The sequence below is a fragment of the Manis pentadactyla genome, chromosome 2, assembly GCF_030020395.1.
Source record: "Manis pentadactyla isolate mManPen7 chromosome 2, mManPen7.hap1, whole genome shotgun sequence".
In the NCBI taxonomy this organism is placed as follows: domain Eukaryota; kingdom Metazoa; phylum Chordata; class Mammalia; order Pholidota; family Manidae; genus Manis; species Manis pentadactyla.
Genome location: NC_080020.1, coordinates 81,494,628 through 81,516,573, shown reverse-complemented (window position 1 = coordinate 81,516,573; position 21,946 = coordinate 81,494,628). Strand labels below are relative to the sequence as shown.

General features: G+C 35.5%; 1 protein-coding gene across 6 annotated transcripts in view; it reads right to left on the bottom strand.

Moving 5' to 3' along the window:
• The window catches only part of AP3B1 (adaptor related protein complex 3 subunit beta 1), a 306,085-nt gene that overhangs the window by 24,753 nt on the left and 259,386 nt on the right, over positions 1 to 21,946 (bottom strand). For all 6 annotated transcript variants that reach the window (XM_057494089.1, XM_036914137.2, XM_036914133.2 and 3 more), the window contains 2 exons: positions 15,384 to 15,615; positions 11,531 to 11,615 (listed from right to left, as the gene is read on the bottom strand). In XM_057494089.1, the coding sequence (XP_057350072.1) occupies positions 11,531 to 11,615; positions 15,384 to 15,615 (317 nt within the window). The remainder of the gene's footprint in view (positions 1 to 11,530; positions 11,616 to 15,383; positions 15,616 to 21,946) is intronic.

Sequence of the window (21,946 nt, the reverse complement as noted above, 5' to 3'; positions counted from 1 at the left end):
TTTTGAAATTACAGAGAAAGACATTTTTTTCCTTAAATTTGTTTTGACTTTTATTGGACATTTTCTTTTCCAGTTGTATTTTAGAAATTTGTCAAGTTCCTTGAAAAGGTCTACTAGAATATAGCTTAGTCACACTGAGTTGGAAGATTAATTTGAGGGAGTACTGTCTTCCATTTACAAGCAAACTATACTCACTTTTTAATTTATATCTTCCTTTTTTGTGGACTTTGGGAAAGTTTTTTGGTTTTTAAAATTTTCATGTAGGTATTACATATTTCTTGTTAATTTATTATTTTTATTGTTCTTATAAATAGAATTTTATTCATAATGTTTTACAATTGGTAGGAAATGCAGAAATGGTGATTTTTATATGACTTGAAAACCTTTCTAAATAACAGATTTTCTATTGATTCCAAGACTTTTTGGGTTTATAATTATATTTAATAAAAATGACATTTTTGTCTCTTCCATTCTAGGGCTTATACCTCTAGCTGTTGTTACTTGTCTTTTTGTATTGGCTACAATTACCATTATAATGTGAAAAAAGTATTGAGAGAGGTTGACCTTATTTTGCTTTTCTGACTTAAGAGAATGTTTCTGATAGTTCATGTAGTAATAGGTAACTTGCGTGGCCAGTAAAGTCATTTGACTTTACAACCCCGAAGTACTGTGCACATTCAGGTGCTATTCTTTTGGGTTTTAAAATCAGAGTGATATTGGCCTTGTAGACTGACATGGACGATTTTTCTTTTACTTTGTTCTAGAAAATTTTCAATAGTACAGAGATTATCTCCTTTTTGAAGTTCTGATATAATTTAAACTTTTCTTATTCCTAATTTATATTTTCTAGGAAACTATGCATTTCATCTATATATTCTAATTTATTGGTATAGAATTGTACTGTTGTATCACCTTTCTCTTTTCTAATCTTCCTTATGTGCCTTTTTCTTTACTCATATTAGCTCACAGATTTTCTAAGTTTTTTTTGTACATCCTATGTGTCTTTTTAAAAGTGTGTGTTTTCTGTACAAAGGAAACAAGAAATTCTTTACCTTTTATTTTTTTCATTTTGGAATCATTAATCTACAATTACAAGAGCAGCATTATGGTTACTAGACTCCCCCCATTACCCCATTATCAAGTCCTAACCACATACCCCATTACAGTCACTGTCCATCAGCGTAGTAAGATGCTATAGAATCACTACTTGTCTAATCTGTGTTGTACAGCCTTCCCCGTGCCCCTCCCTTATATTATGTCTGCTAATCGTAATGCCCCCTTTTCCCCATTATGCCTCCCTTCCCACCCATCCTCCCCAGTCCCTTTCCCTTTGGTAACTGTTAGTCCATTCTAGGGTACTATGTTTTTTTCTAAGAGTTTTATGGTTGCATGACTTACATTCAGGAGTTTGACCCATTTCAAATTTACTTTTGTGTATGGGGTTAGACAATGCTCCAGTTTCATTCTCTTACACGTAGCTGTTCAGTTTTGCCAACACCAGCTGTTAAAGACGCTGCCATGTCCCCACTGTATATCCATGGCTCCTTTATAGTATATGAGTTGACCATATATGTTTGGGTTAATGTCTGGAGTCTCTATTCTGTTCCAGTGGTCTGTGGGTCTGTTCTTGTGCCAGTGCCAAACTGTCTTGATTACTGTGGCTTTGTAGTAGAGCTTGAAGTTGGGAAGTGAGATCCCCCTGCTTTATTCCTCCTTCTCAGGATTGCTTTGGCTATTTGGGGTCTTTTGTGGTTCCATATGAATTTTAGAACTATTTGTTCCAGTTCGTGGAAGAATGCTGTTGGTATTTTGATAGGGATTGCATTGAATCTGTAGATTGCTTTGGGCAGGATGGCCATTTTGACAATATTAATTCTTCCTAGCCAAGAGCATGGGATGAGTTTCCATTTGTTAGTGTCCTCTTTAATTTCTCTTAAGAGTGTCTTGTAGTTTTCAGGTTATCGGTCTTTCACTTCCTTGGTTAGGTTTATTTCTAGGTACTTTATTCTTTTTGATGCAATTGTGAATGGAATTGTTTTCCTGATTTCTCTTTCTACTAGTTCATCGTTAGTGTATAGGAAAGCAACAGATTTCTGTGTATTAATTTTGTATCCTGCAACTTTGCTGAATTCAGATGTTAGTTCCAGTAGTTTTAGAGTGCAGTCTTTAGGGTTTTTATGTACAATATCATGTCATCTGCAAATAGTGACAGGTTGACTTCTTTATCAATCTGGATCCCTTGTAATTCTTTGTTTGGTCTGATTGCCATGGCTAGGACCTCCAGTACTATGTTATATAAAAGTGGGGAGAGTGGGCATCCCTGTCTTGTTCCCAATCTTCAGTGAAAAGCTTTCCGTTTTTTGCTGTTAAGTATGATGTTGGTTGTGGGTTTGTCATATATGGCCTTTATTATGTTGAGGTACTTGCCCTCTATACCCATTTTATTGAGAGTTTTTATCATGAATGGATGTTGAATTTTGTTGGATGCTTTTTCAGCATCTATGGAGATGATCATGTGGTTTTTGTCCTTCTTTTTGTTGATGTGGTGTATGATGTTGATGGATTTTTGAATGTTGTATTATCCTTGCATCCCTGAGATGAATCGCACTTGATCATGGTATGATCCTCAGCATTTTTGTACCTAAGTTCATCAGGGATATTGGTCTGTAATTTTCTTTTTTGGTGGGGTCTTTGCCTTGTTTTGGTATTAGGGTGGTGCTGGCTTCATAGGATGAGTTTGGAAGTATTCCATCCTCTTTTATTTTTTGGAAAACTTAAAGGAGAATGGGTATTATGTCTTCTCTATATGTCTGATAAAATTCAGCGGTGAATCCATCTGGCCCGGGGATTTTGTTCTTGGGTAGTTTTTGATTACCAATTCAATTTCATTGCTGGTAATTGGTCTGTTTAGATTTTCTGTTTCTTCCTTGGCCAGTCTTGGAAGGTTGTATTTTTCTAGGAAGTTGTCCATTTCTTCTAGGTTTTCCAGCTTCTTAGCATATAGATTCTCATAGTATTCTGTAATGATTCTTTGTATTTCTGTAGGGTCCGTCGTGATTTTTTCCCTTCTCATTTCTGATTCTGTTTATGTGTATACATTCTCTTTTTCTCTTAATAAGTCTGGCTAGGGGTTTATCTTTTTTGTTTATTTTTTCAAAGAACCAGCTCTTGTTTTCTTTGATTTTTTCTATTGTTTTCTTCTTCTCAATTTCATTTATTTCTTCTCTAATCTTTATTATGTCCCCCATTCTGCTGACTTTGGGCCTCATTTGTTCTTCTTTTTCCAGTTTCAATAATTATAACTTCAGACTATTCATTTGGGATTGTTCTTCCTTTTTTAAATAGGCCTGGATTGCTATATACTTTCCCCTTAAAACTGCCTTCACTGTGTCCCATAGAAGTTGGGGCATTGTGCTGTTGTCATTTGTTTCCGTATATTGCTTGATCTATGTTTTAATTTGGTCATTGATCCATTGATTACTTAGGAATATTTTGTTAAGCCTCCATGTGTTTGTGAGCCTTTTTATTTTCTTTGTACAATTTATTTCTAGTCTTATACCTTTGTGACCTGAGAAGTTGGTTGGTAGAATTTTCATCTTTTTGAATTTACTGAGGCTCTTTTTGTGGCCTAGTATGTGGTCTATTCTGGAAAACGTTCCATGGGCACTTGAGAAGAATGTGTATCCTGCTGCTTTTGGGTGTAGAGTTCTATAGATGTCTTTTAGGTACATGTGTTTCAGTGCACTGTGTCCTTACTTATTTTCTGTCTGGTTGATCGTTCCTTTGGAGTAAGTAGTGTGTTGAAGTCTCCTTAAATGAATGCATTGCATTCTAATTCCTCCTTTAATTCTGTTAGTATTTGTTTCATATATGTCGGTGCTCCTGTGTTGGGTGCATATATATTTATAATGGTTATAGCCTCTTGATGGACTGACCCCTTTATCATTATGTAATGTCCTTCTTTATCTCGTTACTTTCTTTGTTTTGAAGTCTATTTTGTCTGATAGAAGTATGACAACACCTTTTTTCTCCCTATTGTTTGCATGAAATATCTTTTTCCATTCCTTGACTTTTAGTCTGTGTATGTCTTTGGGTTTGAGGTGAGTCTCTTGTAAGCAGCTTATAGATGGGTCTTGCTTTTTTATCCATTCTATTACTCTGTGTCTTTTGACTGGTGCATTCAGTCCACTTACATTTAGGGTGATTATCGATAGATATGTACTTATTGCCATTGTAGGTTTTGGATTTGTGGTTACCAAACGTTCAATGTTAGCTTCTTTACTATGTAACCATTTAACTTTAACTCACTTACTATGCTATTATAAAGATAGTGTGATGATTCGCTATTTCTCTCCCTTCTTATTCTTCCTCCTCCACTCTTTATATGTTAGGTGTTTTATTCTGTATTCTTTTGTGTTTCCTTTGACTACTTTTGTGGATAGTTGATTTTATTTTTTGCCTTTATTTAGTATTTGGTTGGTCTGCTTTCTTTGCTGTGATTTTATTTTCTCTGGTGACATCTATTTAACCTTTGGAGTACTTTCATCTAGAGCAGTCCCTTTAAAATACACTGTAGAGGTGGTTTGTGGGAGGCAAATTCCCTCAACTTTTGCTTATCTGGAAATTGTTTAATCCCTCCTTCAAATTTAAATGATAATCATGCTGGATACAGTATTCTTGGTTCAAGGCCCTTCTGTTTCATTGCATTAAATATATCATGCCATTCTCTTCTGGCCTATAAGGTTTCTGTTGAGAAGTCTGATGATAGCCTGATTGGTTTTCCTTTGCAGATGATCTTTTTTCTCTCTCTCTGGCTGCCTTTAATACCCTGTCCTTATCTTTGATCTTTGCCATTTTAATTATTTTATGTCTTGTTGTTTTCCTCCTTGGGTCCCTTGTGTTGGGAGTTCTTTGTGCTTCTGTGGTTTGACTATTTCCTCCCCCAGTTTTGGGAAGTTTTCAGCAATTATTTCTTTAAAGACACTTTCAATCCCTTTTTCTCTCTCTTCTTCTGGCACCCCTATAATGTGAATATTGTTCCATTTGGATTGGTCACAGAGTTCTCTTAGTACTCTTTCATTCATAGAGATTCTTTTATCTCTCTGTGTGTCAGCTTCTCTGTATTCCTGTTCTCTGATTTCTACTCCATTAACAGTCTCTTGCACCTCATCCAGTCTGCTCTTAAGTCCTTCTATTGATTGTTCCATTTTTGTTATCTCCCTTTGGACTTCATCCCTTAGCTCTTGCATATTTCTCTGCAGGTCCATCAGTGGTTATGACTTTTATTTTGAATTCTTTTTCAGGAAGATTGGTTATATCTATCTCACCAGGCCCTCTCTCTGGGGTTGTCCGAGTGAGTTTTGACTGGACCAGATTCTTCTGCCTTTTCATGGCAATAGAAGTGATCACCATCAGATGGCACGTGTGTCAGCTGGGAGAACAAAGTCCTTTCCTGCTTGCTGGTCACCTTGCCCTTCTCTGCTGCCTGTGCTGGTTACCTGCACACCAGAAGCAGTCTCTGGTTAATCTCCTGCGCTGCTGTCGGTGGGGTAGACTAGGTCACTGCTGGGGGTCGCAGATGCGCCGGGTGTGTTCTCCTGCGCGAACAGTGTCCCTTCATGCCTTCTAACCTTGTGCCAGCTTCCTCAGCCTGTGCTGGACAGCTGTATGCTGGCAGCAGCCTCTGGGTCTGGCCCGGTTAGCTGTGCGCTGAGCGTAGACTCTGTGTGATTGTTGTGGGCAGGGCTGTTTCCCAGCTGCTCTGCAGCAGTGCTGGGTCAGCGGTTAGACTGCAGTGCCTGGGGGGCAATGAATGGCAGGCTGCTTATCGATGTGAGGGGTTTTGGAGCTGTGCTGTCCCTTGGGGGTTAGGGTGCCTGAAGTTCGTTAAGATTCCCAGCCTGCTGGGCTGGGTGTGCCAGGATGATCTGGTCCATTAACCCTGTCCCTTTAATACTTTTAAAGCACCGGATTTTATTTTGTCTCAGGGGAACCAGCTGTGAGGACCCACTCGTGCTGTCTCCGTCTCAGATTTTTTTTTCCGTTTCTCTAATATCCAGTACACCATGCAATGTGTGACTGTGCTCCTGGTGCAGATTAGTAGGGCTGGTTATTTAGCAGTCCTGTGCTTTCACTCCCTCCCCACTCTGATTCTTTTCCACCTGCCTGTGACCTGGGGTTGAGGGGAGTGCTCGGGTCCCGCCGGGTCATGGCTTTGTATCTTACCCTTTTCCTGAGATGCTGAGTTCTCGTAGATGTAGATGTAGCCTGGCTGTTGTACTGTATCTTCTGGTCTCTCTTTTAGGAATAGTTGTATTTACAAAAATATATATGGTTTTGGGAGATTTCCGCTGCCCTACTCATGCCACCATCTTGAGCGCCCTCTGCAAACAAGAAATTCTTTGCAAACACACACATCTTAGATCAAGGCTGATAATTTAATTTTTGAAAATTTGTGTGTGTATATTTGTTATCTACCTACATGTCTATCTAAATATGTATAGTCATCTTTGATTTGTCAACTTCTGATGTGTGTTAAAATATACTATGATCACGGTTTTGTTAATTTCTCCTAGTATCTTATTAGTTTCTGCTTTATGTATTAAAACATTGTGTTGTTAAAAAAGTTTGTTAACTGTTACATTTTTGTGGAGGATTGCAATGAATAGGAAACTTTAAAAAAATCTGAGTACTTTTTAAATTTTCTACTGTTAGTATTGCCCTGTTTCTTTTTACCGTCTTTCTGATAATAAACATACACACATGCACATATATGCATTTTATCTTTCTGTTCCATTCTCTTTTAGGTGGGGTTCCTAAAATAGCACATATTGAATTATGTTTTTACACATTTAATATAAGTGGAATATAACTTACTGACTATTGATAAATGGTGATAACTAGTATGCATGGTTTGTGTGACCTTTCCAGCTATCTTACTTTGTTTTCTATTTATCATGCCTTTTCTTTTTCTCCCTTTGTTAAACTGATCAAGATTTAATCACTCCTATTTTTCTTCCTTCTAGTCACATGGAGGTTATGCTACATCATGCTTCCATTATTTTAGTGGTTAGCCTTAACATTTTAAACCATATTTAACTTCTTTTTGCCATTAAACAATCCTCTTGCCAAGCAAGACAACATTACCATTCCTTCTCAACACTTGTCCATGTTGAGATTTTGGTTCCAGTTTATTATTAACATTTATTTTTTCCATTATGTATGAACACTTATTTTTACACATTCATAGGTTTTACAAGTAGAATTCTTTATCTACTAGTTTTATTTGATTTAATGTTTTTCTGTCTCTGATGTAGAAAAAAATTCTACTCTAGGATATCTTTGAGTAATAATCCTTTCAAGAAAGTGTATGAGGGTGGAAAAGTGATGGAATCTTTGGTTGTCTGAAATATATCTACTTGGTTTCCTCAAAAGGTCATGTCCTTTGCCTTCTGGCAAATTGATGCTGATATTGATGAGAATCTGATTTTATTCACATCTTGTTCATTTTTAGGTAAGCTGCTTTTTTCTTCACTCTGTAAGATACTAGAGTTTTCTCTTTATCAAACATTTCACTAGGATTTGGTCTTTTCAATATTTGTTCACATTCATGTTTGGCCTTTTATGGGCCCTTTCAATCCAAAAGTTTGTGTATTTACTTTGCTGGGGAGAATTTTTCTTCTATAATTTATTTATTTAATTATTTCTTCCCTTAGATCTCTAATTAGATGAATTAGTTCTTTTAACCTTTTTAAATATTTTCCATCTGTCTTTTCATTCTCAGTTCCAGTTGATTCCACTGACTTCCTCTTCTAGAACACTAAATCAGTATTTGGCTGTATCTACTCTATTATGCATCTACTGAATTTCTTTTGGCACTACATTTTTAAATCTCCACGAATATATTTAAATTTTTATAACTGATGCTTTTTTTCAAAGCAAGCAATATGTTCCTGCTTTACAGATATAATGTTTTCTTGAATCAGATATTAAAGGTATCTCTTCTCTTTCTCAAATTGTCTGTTCCCTTCTTGGCCACTGAGTCTTTGAGCTTTCCCTTTCAAATTGATGTTTTCCCTCATAAGTTAGCTCATCCTAAATTGTCCATTGATATTTATAATGAAGAATTAGGCTTAACTAATGCACACAGCAAGACCTACTACTTATTAGCTAGTAGATTTTAGGCAAGCTTCTTACTCTTCCTGTGCTTCAGTTTACTTCCCTCTAATAAAGGGATAGTAATAATAATTCTTACAGGATTGTTTTGAGAAATAAATTAAAGCATAAAATGTAAGTATTTGTAACAGTGCCTAGCACATGGCAACTGTTTTGATGCATGTTAGTGGGTATGATTACTATGGTTCTCCTTTCCCCTGGTGTGTTGAATGGAGTTTTCTTGAGTGGCTGAGGCATGACTGGTTATGAACATAAAGATGGGAGGCAGGTAGGCAACGGCCTTATCTCTCCACCAACATGTGTTATGACTGGCTTTACCCTAGTGGTAGAGGACTTGAGAATATTACTTTTGGGGATAGATCTGCATTTCATCTCACTTCTGACCATCCCTGCCTCCTTTGCACAAACTCAAACCCTGCTGTTCTCTTAGTACCCCACATCCACAACAAAGTCCCTTCCAGGCAAATAGTGCACTTTCTTTACAGTGTAATTCTTAGGTCACTGATTAAACACGTATGCTGCCTGCTGCTAGGGGTGAGGTTGGGGACCTAGGAGTTGGAAGTAGTTAATTCCCTGATGACTGTCTCACCCTAACTTTTCTTTTCACTTATTCACTTTGTGTTTGATATTTTACCGAATTTGTTCTTATCACAATTTGTTCTTACTACTACAAAGTAGTTTTTGCTCTGTGTTTTTATTTTCTCTGTTATTGTTATCCTTTTCTATTTGCTTTCTAACTGCCAATAATCTTCATAATTTCTGGTTAGCTAATGGCACTCTTTCCTTTTTTTAGTACTCATTCTCTTTTAAAGAATATATTTTCTCTCTTTTTAAGGGATTTTGGGCAAAAAAGAGGGGTGGATGCTAGTGCTCAGACCTCTAATTTGAGCCAAGTCATATTATTTTTCATACTGGTTAGTATATTAACATCTCTGATTACAAAGATGAAACCTTTGTAGAGTTATCTCTACTTTTAGAGAGATACATTTATGTATATTATACACATTTTCCATCTCAGTAAGTTAAACAAGGACTTAATTTGATCACCATTTAAAATGCAGAGCAAAAAAGAGACATTAATATTTATCAAGTATCCATATAACTATATAGTTATAGATATATAATTGTTCTATCTATCTCTATATACATATCATATAATGATACAGAATTAATCTAGAGGCTAAAGTAGGATCATTTTACTCATTTCTTTTCTTTTAATAAATATGAGTATATGTGAAAGGCTTGTAAGTCCATGTTCTTGGCATTTCTGAAGGCTTATCAAATATGCTTTTATTACCCATAATTTTAGGTATTGATTTGTATAATGTATTTTAAGGAAAAAATTCAGTATCAGCTATTCTTGCTTTTTTTCCCTCTTTTTATTGAACTACCAAGACTAATACAGCACATCACTAAGCAAAAAGTGCTATTTACTATGCAAAAGGCACAGTCAGTGATTGGCATCTAAGACCAATTGATCTACCCATTACCACTATCTCCCTGCTCCCACTAGCACTACTATGAAGCTATTGATTTAAACACTGTCGATCGGTTTCCATTTTCTGATTTTGGGCAGGCCAATTAAGAAAGTGAGTAATTGTGATTACATTGCTTCAGGATCAATTACATTTGATGCAAGACAAAGTGTTCTTTTTGGAACATGCAAAAACAAATTTTTTGATCTAGTGTGTTTACATGCTTAATAAAATCTAAAATAAATAATTTATACTTCACAACAGAAAAACATATTATTATAAATGCTAATAGCAGCTAAGGCTATTTTCTATGTAAAATAAATGAGTCACTTTCCTAAAATTAGCTTAAGAGAAACTGAGAACAAATTGTTTATGTATGTTCCTCAAAGTAGGATACAAATCAAACTACACTACCCACATATTTATTGTGAATGACAAAATGCAAACTTGTCCAATGGACTACAGAGGAAAACTCTGTAATGAAAATATGTTCTAAAAAACTCCACGTCATTATATAGAAATATAAAAGATTCTTTGAATAACTGACAAGAAAACCAAAATTTTTTAGTTCTTAATTTTGCCCTAACTTTGTGCTGCATGAGCTTTGTCATTGGGCTCACATTGTCGAAATCATTAGAACGAATACACCTCTGGTGTTGGAGGCAAATCTATTTAAGAGTGATGTTACTCATAGTCTTGTGCTCAGTAATATTGATCTGTGTTGTTTGTCTAATAGAAAAATAATAAACAATTACTAGGCAATGTTGGGAAAAGTAATCAGTTTTTATATATCACTAATATACCAGACCTCCCAAAACATAAAGGTGATATCTGCATAAAATCAATGTGTTATGCTACATTGCTTATATTCATCATTGCAGGTTCTCAGCAATAAATGGTACGATACTAGGTCTGAATTACTGGTAAACTGCAAAGGTATATGAAAAAGAAAGGAAGGTTCACTATTTTTTCTTCTCTTTATCCTCTTCACCTATTTTACCCACCCATACCAACATAGGTTCACTATATTTAATGTATAAACTTATTTAAAAATGTCTATTTCCTAAACTTGGAGATTTTTATCATAACAATTTCTGTTCAAAGCCAGCTAAAATTTAGACAAATAAAATGTCTCAATTTTTTTAGAATTAAAGCAAAGGAATTTCAAATAAAAATAAATCATATACTTGATCAGGAAAATATAAAAGAGTTGGAAGATTATTCTGAAAGATGTATGATCATAGCTTTGTATTAATTTCTAATAGTTCTGGCATTCATCAGAAATGTATAAAACATTTTATAAAAACAATAAAAATGACAAAATCCAATCCTAGAAAAGCTCTCTTGAATAGTATTGATTTATGAAACCTCTGCCAACTGGATAAATATTTTCTTTTGAGTTTTACCAAAAGCAGTTTGTAAATTAAAGTTCAAAAGGGAAAAACGTTTGGGTTTTAGGTACTGACAGAAACAGTAATTTCCCACTTAAAAGGCTCAAGATAACACAAAATGTTTCAAAATAACTTTTCTCTGGGCTACTCAATAGTATTAGTTTTTAATTTCTCCTGAATTTTTCTCATTAATTTTCCAAGACTGTAAAGATTAAGTAAGAAAACTATTTAGCAGTTGCTTCTCACTTTAACCAATAAAGTATGAATTTCAATCACAAAGACTGTATTGGCTAGTTGTTTAACAGATATTAAAATACACATATTATACACAATTTGCAAAAGTATTCTATCAGTCTAAATAAACAAGGCCCAAGAAAAGCACATTTGTTTAAATGTTTTGTCTCTCAAAGAAAAAGCTGTTGAAAGTCTTGTTTTTGATCTGCTGTCCCTTACAGGCACTATAAAATACAGAAAAACAATAGAACTTACCACAACTGGAAACTGGCAGTCTGAGTAGAATCACAAAAGTCAATACCCATTGAAACAGTAACGGATCCCTCAGGCTCAAGAGATTCTAGGAAATAAGATAATTTAGACATGAAAACATGGAGGATGTGAAAAAGAGGCAAACTAAACAGTGAAAATTTATGTAATGCTTGCAATTTGGCTAAACCAGTCAAATTTAATGATGGCTTGTAAGACTATTTTCATACCAAAAATATTAAAGCAAATTTTAAAAGTAATTTCACTATTCTGCTTGAAGGCTACCTTAATTCTGTATATGTTTCAATGAACATGTTTTATCTCTTTGTTTCAGAAATATATCTCATGCTGAGAAATTTCATATTTTATAATACTATCTTTATAAGCATTGGAGGTGAGAAGGAAGTAAATGTATTCCTGTTTGGAACAAATGTAGAGAAAAAACTATATAAAAAGCACATTTTAAATAATGTTTCAAATTACCCCTGGAAAAAAATCCAAAATTTAAAATTCAAATTAAAGCAAAGTTGGAAGAAAAAAATTAATTTGTTGTACTCAGAAATTAACCAAGACCACTGGCATCAGAGGAGCCAAAGTTACGAGCCTTACTGTATTATTCAAAGAATTACTAAAAGAAGCTTGAGCGGCAGATTAGATTATCTTGAAAAAACAAGTAATAAAATGACACTTTACATAGATTTGGCAATTCTGAAGCTTCATCTGTCAACTATCCAAATACGGGAAGTAACTGTATCAATATACAATACTGATGTTTTTCAGTTGACAATGATAACATTTAAGACAAACAACAAAATTTTATTCTGCTTATGATTCCAACGTTTGGCTCAACTTGAGAATAATGGGGGATCTTAAATATATACCTATGTTGAATAAGTATTTAAGTATATATTATATATTTAAATAGAACCCATCCACTTTTGATTTCACTTTACGTAGTCTTCAGGATAAATGCAGCCATACTGTACAGCAGGTTTATATTTAGCTTTATCTATTCTGATCTATCTTACTAGATGTAGTTGTATTTTAGCATGCATGCGCGAATCCAGTAGACTGTGCCTATTCTAGGGCTTGTTGGTAAGTATGATTTGCCACTAATGCTAACCATGACGGAGATGATGGTACAGATGAGACAAAAGAGTAATTCAATAAGCTTAATTAACATATGAAGAAGGCTGTTTATGTCTCATAGGCTCCATAAGATGAGGCATTATAAGAGGGTACTTTTTTGATGCTGATTTTAAAATGTTTTAGTTTGCTTAGTAGTATATATATTGGTTTGCTGGTTCCAGTTTGAACTTCACTGTTTATAAACCTACCATTTATCAGGATGCTATCCAAGTACCAAAAGATTTGCTGCCTAAATCTTCTGCAAAAAGGGTTTATCATAAATAACTCTAATGATGCTTTTCTTGCATTTCTCCTAAAGCTACACCTTATCTGTTCACAGCTCTTGTCCATCACATTGCTCAAGGCGATATCTTTTTTTTTTTTTTTTTTATTGAAGGGTAGTTGACACACAGTATTACATTACATTAGTTTCAGGTGTACAACACAGTGATTCAACATTTATATACATGATAATTCTAGGTACCAGCTATCACCATACCAAGTTGTTACAATATTTTGACTATATTCCTTATGCTATACATTACATCCCGGTTACTTATTTATTTTACAATTGGAAGTGTGTTTATATATATATATTTTTTTTTTGTGTGTGTGAGGGCATCTCTCATATTTTTTGATCAAATAGTTGTTAACAACAATAAATTTCTGTATAGGGGGGGTCAATACTCAATGCACAATCATTAATCCACCCCAAGCCTAATTTTCGTCAGTCTCCAATCTTCTGATGCATAACGAACAAATTCTTACATGGAGTACAAATTCTTACATAGTGAATAAGTTACATGGTGAACAGTGCAAGGGCAGTCATCACAGAAGCTTTCGGTTTTGTTCATGCATTATGAACTATAAACAGTTCAAATATGAATATTCATTTGATTTTTAAACTTGCTCAAGGCTATTCTTTAGTGAATCCTTAATGTTTCCTTCTGTGCCACAGACATACTGGGTTTGGTCTTGCTTGCAGGCGACAACACATTGGTAGTAAATGCTGTCATCTCCAAAACATGATGGCATTCATGATTTAGATCTCTCTGCATCATGTATCCTTGTATTTCACTTGACAAAGTGACAGACCTCAAAATGCCTTGTTGATAGTACTCACTGACACAATTTGGTTACCATTTTCAGTCTTAAGAAAATTAACAACTGTGAGCTTAGTGACATGCTAATTCGGGAGGACAGCTCATGATCAATGGCATGTTTTATTATATGAACGCTTCAAGAGCAAAGTGATCAGCATAAAATTATTCATACAATGGATTTTTACAGCATTTGAAGCCAACTACATTGGGGAAGTTTACTCAATCGGGTATCTGTATTTGGAAACTGCTTCTGGTTCACTGCTATATATGAGGTTTCTATAAAATGGTTGAAAAACACTAGTTCTCTTATACTGCATCATTAATAATGAAAAATGAAATTATACAGGATGCCATCTACTTTGAAGAGACAGTTGTATAGTAACTAGTAAAATCTTAGCTGAACTCAAACTTGTCAATAGTTAACATATAGTCACTGAATATAGTACAGAGAGTCTAAAGCTATTTTTTGTTTTTAAAAATCTCTTAAGTACTTGGTCTCTTTGGGAAAAATGGCACACTATTCCTAATATTCTTAAAAGGAATCCAGTCTCATGCTAAAGGTAGGGCAAAATTTGGACAAAAGTCATCACATATTATAGACAAAAAGAAAATAGATTGGTGACAAGTAAGAAAGCTGCTGGACTCCTTAACATACATATATGTGCTTATTAAATAAAACTAATCTTTTACTTCTCTCATTTCACAAGAACATGAAAATACAGCATTTGTTCTTTGTTGCATTCTTACAATGTTTCTTGACTAATTAAGATGTATCATAGTCTGTAACTTTGCTGTAATCTATTAATAAAAGAGAGGAGGTAGGTTTATATGCAAATACATACTGCATGAGAAAGAACTTTGTATCTTGAGGATATTCAATAAATGACAACAAAATGAATGAAACATCACAGTCATAAAATTTGCCTAAGGAAAGAAAAGCCTATTACTAGTATTGAGGCAAAGGTATACATTTTTATTTTGTTTCTGTGTTAAGGCCATACTCTGAAATTTATTCTATTTATTTCTTCTATTCTACATAAGCCAACAAAAGGTCAACTCATCAACTGAATATGCCAGTTCAAAGAAATGTTAATACTGTTCTACTGTTTTAACCTTTGGATAACATTTTCAACCTTCAGACAATTCATATATCAGGTGCTTGATACTTACTAAACTAACCTAATTTTCTAACCAAGTAAAAAATGTTGGATTTCAGGCAATAAAAAAGAACACAAATTGGATATTCTATATTCTTTAAGTGGTGTTTTAATTACCAAATTATAAAAGAAAGGGTATTAGGTACTGTATTCAAAAAGGCAGACTAAAATCACACAGGGAGTGAACTTGAACAGGAAGACAGGCAGGGGGAAGGTGACGCAGACAGGCAGTCTGGGAGGCAACTGTGATTCTTCACACCCACCCTTTCATCAGTGCTGGTCCTGTCCTCCACTGCTAGCACTATGGGCAAAGACATGTTTTCACCTCTTATGACAAATTCAGAGTAAAAAGGAAAACAAATATAAACTGATTATGCTAACAGTCAATAAAATAATATGCATCTACTTTACTTTTAAAATGAATACCCTTACTTATTAAATATAAAGTTTTAAATGAGAATTAATATTTACCTATTAGATTAAAAACATGCATTTGCATGCCTATGGGAAGTTTTTTTCCCTTTATGTGGATATTTTCTATCTTTTGATCAGTAGTATTATTCAATGTTACTTGTACAGAGACCATCGTATCACCAAAAATGCAAGGCTGTCTTGGAAAGAAATAGTGGGCAGCTAGTCCTTTTCCACTCATCCGGTGAAGCAGCACATGAGTTTTCACTGGTGCAAAGACAGGAGTACTGACCTATGGCACATTGGAAAAAGAAAAAAAAGATCAACTGGTGAATAGTTATTAATTCTTAGAAAATACATAAGACTTTATGACATTTAGCTTGTGTTTTCCCTGAAGTATTATGTAAGTTGTAAATACAAATTATATGCTAACAAACATTAGTAGGACATCACACACCTAAGTATTGTCAGAAATTATATAAAAATGTAAATGTGTTCAAAACAGTACCAAAAATTTTTCTGTATTCCGTAGGCATATATTAAAATATTTTGACAACATATGTCTAATAAGAAGAATTTCAGTTATATAAGTGTATTCCATTTTTTTTTAGAGTTTATAAACATTCTGCTGGTTTTCCCCCCCTAAGTACACTATACTGGGGCATCTTGTTCATTTTCTTATTAGTTTTAATCATTTGTCAGTTGATTTTCTCAGGGATTTGAACTGTAAGATAGTACCAACTGCCAATAAGGAACGGAACATTTTGTACTTTCATTTCCAATCTGGACTCCCTGAAGTTTTTCTCCTTCAGTTTCTTTCACTGTACACTGGAGACTATGCCCTCCTTTAAGGTGGTTTCTTTGATTTAATGATGAAAAAGATCTTCCCTACTTTGAGATCAGGTAACTACTCACATTTTCTTCCAGTGCTTTCATGGTTCTGAATTTATATGGAACTGATTTCGGTATACTGACCCTATGTTTAATTATTTTTCTCCAAATAATTAACAACTTGTCTGTACAAGATTTGATGATTAGCCTTTCCTTAATGATCTGTCAATTATTTGTGTACTTGGAGACATTTTTTGGCCTTGACTGAGCTGTTAAACTAGTACCAGATTGTTTTATTTCTTATATAGCCCTACAATATGATTCAATTATTTGGCAAAACAGTGTCCCTCATTCCTCCCTGCCCTGTTCCCCACCAATATTTCCTTGGATAATTGTCTGTTTTTCCTTCCATTGAACTTTAGACTTTTAGTTAAATTCTTCTCTCAGTCTTCAGTGGAATCAGAGGCAGCATATTTAATGAAGAAACACAATCCATTCTAAAACCACGTGGTAGCTATCTTTCCATTCAAATCAAAGTATTGCATGTGGCTTGACCAGACATGGACAAGCTTTTTGAAAAAAATCAATTTGTAATTAAACAGGCCTAATCAAGATTTTTTCCTAACAAGTGTGCTCTCACAAAGTAGGCTGTATATTGTAACTGTGAGAGTGTAAGTTAACCTCTTCAGCATGTTCACTATGCCACTGATACCTGATGACTTTAAACACTTAGTAACAGCATTAATAATACAAATCATCAACAAAAATCCAAGGGTTAAATATATACAAAATGATATATATGTCACATATACAAAATGATAAAGTACCTTGTAAGCATCATTAAAATACAGTTTTCATTCTCTAAAAGTTCAACTTATAAGGATGGGCAATTTAAAATAATAATCTTTAAAATACATAGCAGAGTTCATTTGTAAAATATAATAAATAAATGGGTAGATTTAAAAAACTGGCTATATAGAGTAATGGGGCAACTAGCCTATACATTCTACTTTGGCCTTTGATAGTGGTAACAACAGTCTAACATTTAAAATTTTCAAAGCACTTTCACTTTGATGCTTAGGTTCTTTTCCTTGTAAAAATTATTTTCAAAACTCTTTTGTTTCAACGCTCACACTAAGTTCTCTTTCCTTTAGAAATTCTGAAGGGTTTATTAGCATAACCCAACAAATTATTAGTGGTGAACATTCATCCAAAGATACAGTAAGCATTATAAAAAGCAAACAGACACAGAATATGTATATGTATGTGTGTTGCTTGCAAAAGTATGTGTGTGTATTATATTTAGTAATTTACACTCAGAAAAAGTACTTTTTCCCCATAAATCCCAAGTCAGGGAGGCTATGACAGTCCACTTTAAACACAAGCCCTTAATTGGACGATTATGTTTTTCACTGTCTTATATTTATCTCCTTAATTAAATAAGCATATGGAGCCAGTAACCAATTCTGAAATTTTTTTTTCATTGTTCCAATAACACAATTTTCATTAAATCATTAAATGTTCATGTAGCCAGTTTTACCTCTATAAAAACTCATACTTTGGGCTACATATAAAATGGGGAAGTAAAATTCAAAGTTGGAGAGGGGCAAGTTATAGTAGTATGAGAAAATCAGAACAGAAGCAGGTGTTGGTTTACAAGCAGCCAGGAATTAGCACTCTAAATGTCACATGAAGTACTTAATAGGTACACCTGAAGTCATTTAAGAGCTATCAACATGTCTTGGTTGGTTTATTGATTCTTTCTGTCAATCTAATTCAGCGACAGATGGTCCAAATATTTGTTTTTTTCCTACCTTATCTCAAAATTCTGCACCTTTATTACAGTAGTTAAAAGATGTCAAGAGATGTGCAAAAGAAGAAAAATAGTATAATGCTCTCTACACTCAACCAAATTCAAGAAGCACTCGCTAATGAATTCAACATCTAAAAAAGTCCTCCCAAATAATCCTCAAAGGTTGTCTGTGATGATACACAGAGGCCTACGTTCTCTTCCACAATAAATAACATCATAAATGGCACTTTGTGGTAATAATATATATTTTTAACTACAAAAAGGGGTTAGTTGAAAATGTTTTCATTTTTTTAACCTGTTTTCTATATTCATACAAGTCATATAAGGTAACCTCCTCTAAAATTTAGAAGAACTACATAGGTAATACTTTGTTCAATAAAAATAAGTAGGTTCCATAAATCCTTCAATTTCCATGTGTAATACAATTAATCCTGACAGGAAGGCAAGCTTGCAGTTCAACATTTTGTACATCATATTAGGTATCTATAGTCCAGAAACATAGATATGATCAGTGGCTGTTTATATTTCAAGATGCTGAACAGTGTGAATGGCTCTTTTGAGTTCACATTTTATACCTATCTTTAATTTTATTAAATGTAAAAAAAAATGGTAAAAGACAATAAAATAATTATATAATTATCTAGTTTGGGCTGTGAAAATGAGGTCTCAAGTTTTTAAGGAGAAAGGTAGATACTTAACAAGTATGAGCAAATAAGATCATTATGGGTGGGGGCTGGCAAACTGCAGCTCATAAGCCAAAGTTGGCCTGCTGACTGTTTTATAGTTTTATTGGAACACAGCCATACTCACTCATTCACATGATGGCTGCTTTTTTGCTTTACAATGGTAGAGCTGAGTAGTTGCCATGCCTAACTAACATATTTACTATCTGGGTCCTTGTGGATAAAATGAGAGTTCCTGTGGCCAGGATTCTCACCTGGCCATGGTTGACTAGCTCACTGCACACCTGTGGGCAATATATGGCTGTTGACTCTATAAAAAGAGCTCTGCCCAGTACTCTGGGCACGATATGGTGGCAGGGCTGCAAGGCTGCAGGAGAGCAGAGTAGAGGCTGGAGTGGTGGCAGTGCTGAGGACAGAGGCCCAGAGGACGGCTGTGCGAGACGACTGTGCAGAGGCCCAGAAGATGGCTGTGTGGGACAGCTGTGCAGACAGAGAGGCCCAGACAACAGCTGTGCAGACAGAGGGGCCCAGAGGATGGCTGCGCAGACAGAGAGGCCCAGAAGCAGAGACTGACTTGCTGCATACAGACTCTTTCTGAGTGAATGGGATTCTAGTGACTGACCTGCCACCTGGAAATAAAGTTGGGTATAACCCTTTCACCCCAAAGAACGTTTTGCTGTCAATTTCTTTGATCACACTGAATCCATAGCAAATTTGCCCGGGGCTGAAACCCATTGGCAAGACAGTCCTTTACAAAAAAAGTTTGTTGACCCTTGTCCTAGGGACACAAATGTTACCTCCTTCCTCTTACCCTTCCCTGAGCCTGCTGTTGGGGAACAATTCTCTACAGGTTGCTCACGTTTTTTTACATCTTTTGAACAAAAGCATTATAACTTTGCTCTTGAAAATCTTTTTAAGGCAGCCTTTGGAAACAGATAAATGGGGCAAAGGAGGGACAGGTTTGTCAACAGCCCCTTATAAAAGACTGGGATCTTCTATACTCAGGTTCCTCTCCTGTACAGCAATACACTGCATGTACAGTCATCACCTAGCCTTCACTGTGTTATCCTGTGGAAACGAGCTCAGAGAAGTGGTGCAAATGATGTTACTATGGCTACTGCTATTGCTGTGAGTAATCAACTGTCCTTTGTATTTGAAAACCAGTATCTATGAAATTGTCCCAGGCTAAGTTGTTAGCTTGCAAGTAGGGTACAGTTCTTGATATAGGTATGTATTTGTCACTCAACAATTCCCAGATCCACTTATACTCCGAATAGCTAAATTAGTACTTAGTAGGATTATTATATATAGCTGTGTAGCGGTAACTGACTGACTGAGGGGTGGATATGAACTGAAAATCCAGCTTATATTCAAGGGTTCCTTCTGGGAACTGCAGAAAGGCACTGTATGGGTTAGTGGCTTTACTATGAGAATACTACTTTACTATTGTAGAAACTACTTTTTTCCTTGGACTTCCCTCTATGAAAGCCCATGTTATGACTCTGTTAATTGTTTCTATGGGTTTCTGAAGCATCATGATGTGCTCTGACAGCTGGCAACAAAGTGTTAAGTAAGATCCATGACACTGAAGAATAAGAATTCAGTATTTCAGAGTTGCTTTTATCTGGTTCAAGATTAAGTATGGGTCTTTTGAGGGAGCTTTCTCCCCATTGTTTTACCCTATAGTGTTTGTATATGGGATTCTCTGCTCAACATACCCTCCTTCCGTCTTCTAGGAACCTTGCCACATTCAGTTCTTGATGAAGCTGGCATGTTCTTGTGCCACCTCATGACCTGGCCACAGTTAACTGGTTCAGGAATGAACATGAGGCCCAATGAGTCCCTTGCCTAGGATTTTTGGATTTGGGACCTGGGAAGTTGAGCCAGTCTCTTTTAAGTGACTAAAATTCTGAAATTTACAATTCTAATGTCTGTGACCACATTCCTGCCATACTGTTCAGCAAGAAACAAAGCAAATTTCAAAGAAAAGCACAGATGAGAGCCAGTGCCCTGCTGTATATCTTTGGTTTGGATGGTTCTTGAGGCTGACATATTCCTACGGTTTCTAAAGCTTGGTTTTCTGTGAAATACTCTAGCATTCCTTCCTATAATTCCTGTCCACTGTACCCCGTTTTTTTTTTTGGCTTACACTAGTTCAAGTTGGGTTTCTATCATTTAATTCCCCTACCCAACTACTGATCAGGATTAGTCAGATTTTAGGACACTAACTGGGGGAGCAGGACATAAATTTAAGATAGGAGAATGTGCTCTCTTTCCTTTTCCTAAGGCCCTGGTAGATATGGAAAGGTGAGATCAATGACTTGGGCATGGCCTCTGATTAGGTTAAACCATATGAATCTATCAATTCTGTAGGTCAAAACAGTTGAATTAGCAACTCATTTGGTTCAACCTAAGAGGCTGACTGGTTCAGGGCTACTTAGCTTTCCCTTCTATAGGAAAGAGGAGTCCTTGACATGGCCATCCTTACCCTAACTAGTTGGGGTTAGAGAGCCAAGCCCTGCTAATAATCAAGTACCACTTGGTCTTTCTTTGTTCTTTGACTCTGTCTCCCAGGGGCATCTTGGGGAGAAGGTGGCCTTGTCCAGGAATTAGGTATTCCAGGGCCCCCTGCCCAATAAGATCACCCTACTCCCAGTACAAAGTAACTACTAATCATTATTCAGTCTTTCAACTAACATTTGAATTAGCTGTACTAATCACTGTGCTAAGGACTATGATATAGAGACAAAGACAGTACTCATTTCTCAAGGAGTTGTTTAGCTGGGAGAATTAAGCAAATCAACCAGTGTGACAAATGCCAAGACAGAAATAGGTGTAGCTGACTAAAAGAACACAAAAGCCATAGCTGGCACTTGACGGAGAGATCAGGGAGGGAATCCAGTTATTTGAATGAACTAAGTAAAATCCAACCGCTTCTCATTAGCTCTTACTATTCCCCTCCTGCTCTGAGCCACCACCATCTCACATCTAGATCATTCCAACAGTCTTCTGGTTCCTGCTTCTAACCTGCACCCTCCTGAGCACAATCTGAACATAAGTAGCCAGGATAAATCAGTTAAAATAAAGTTATTCCATGTGACTCCTCTGTTCAAAACCCTCCAGTGGCTGCCAATTTCACTGAGAGTAAAAGCTGAAAACCCTTATAAAGGTCTTTAAGACCCCATATGGCCTGGCCGCCTATAGTGTGTCTTTGTCCTTATTTCCTATTATTCTTGAACCCATGAATCATTCCACTCAGCCACCTTGACTTCCTTGCTATTCCTTGCACATACCAG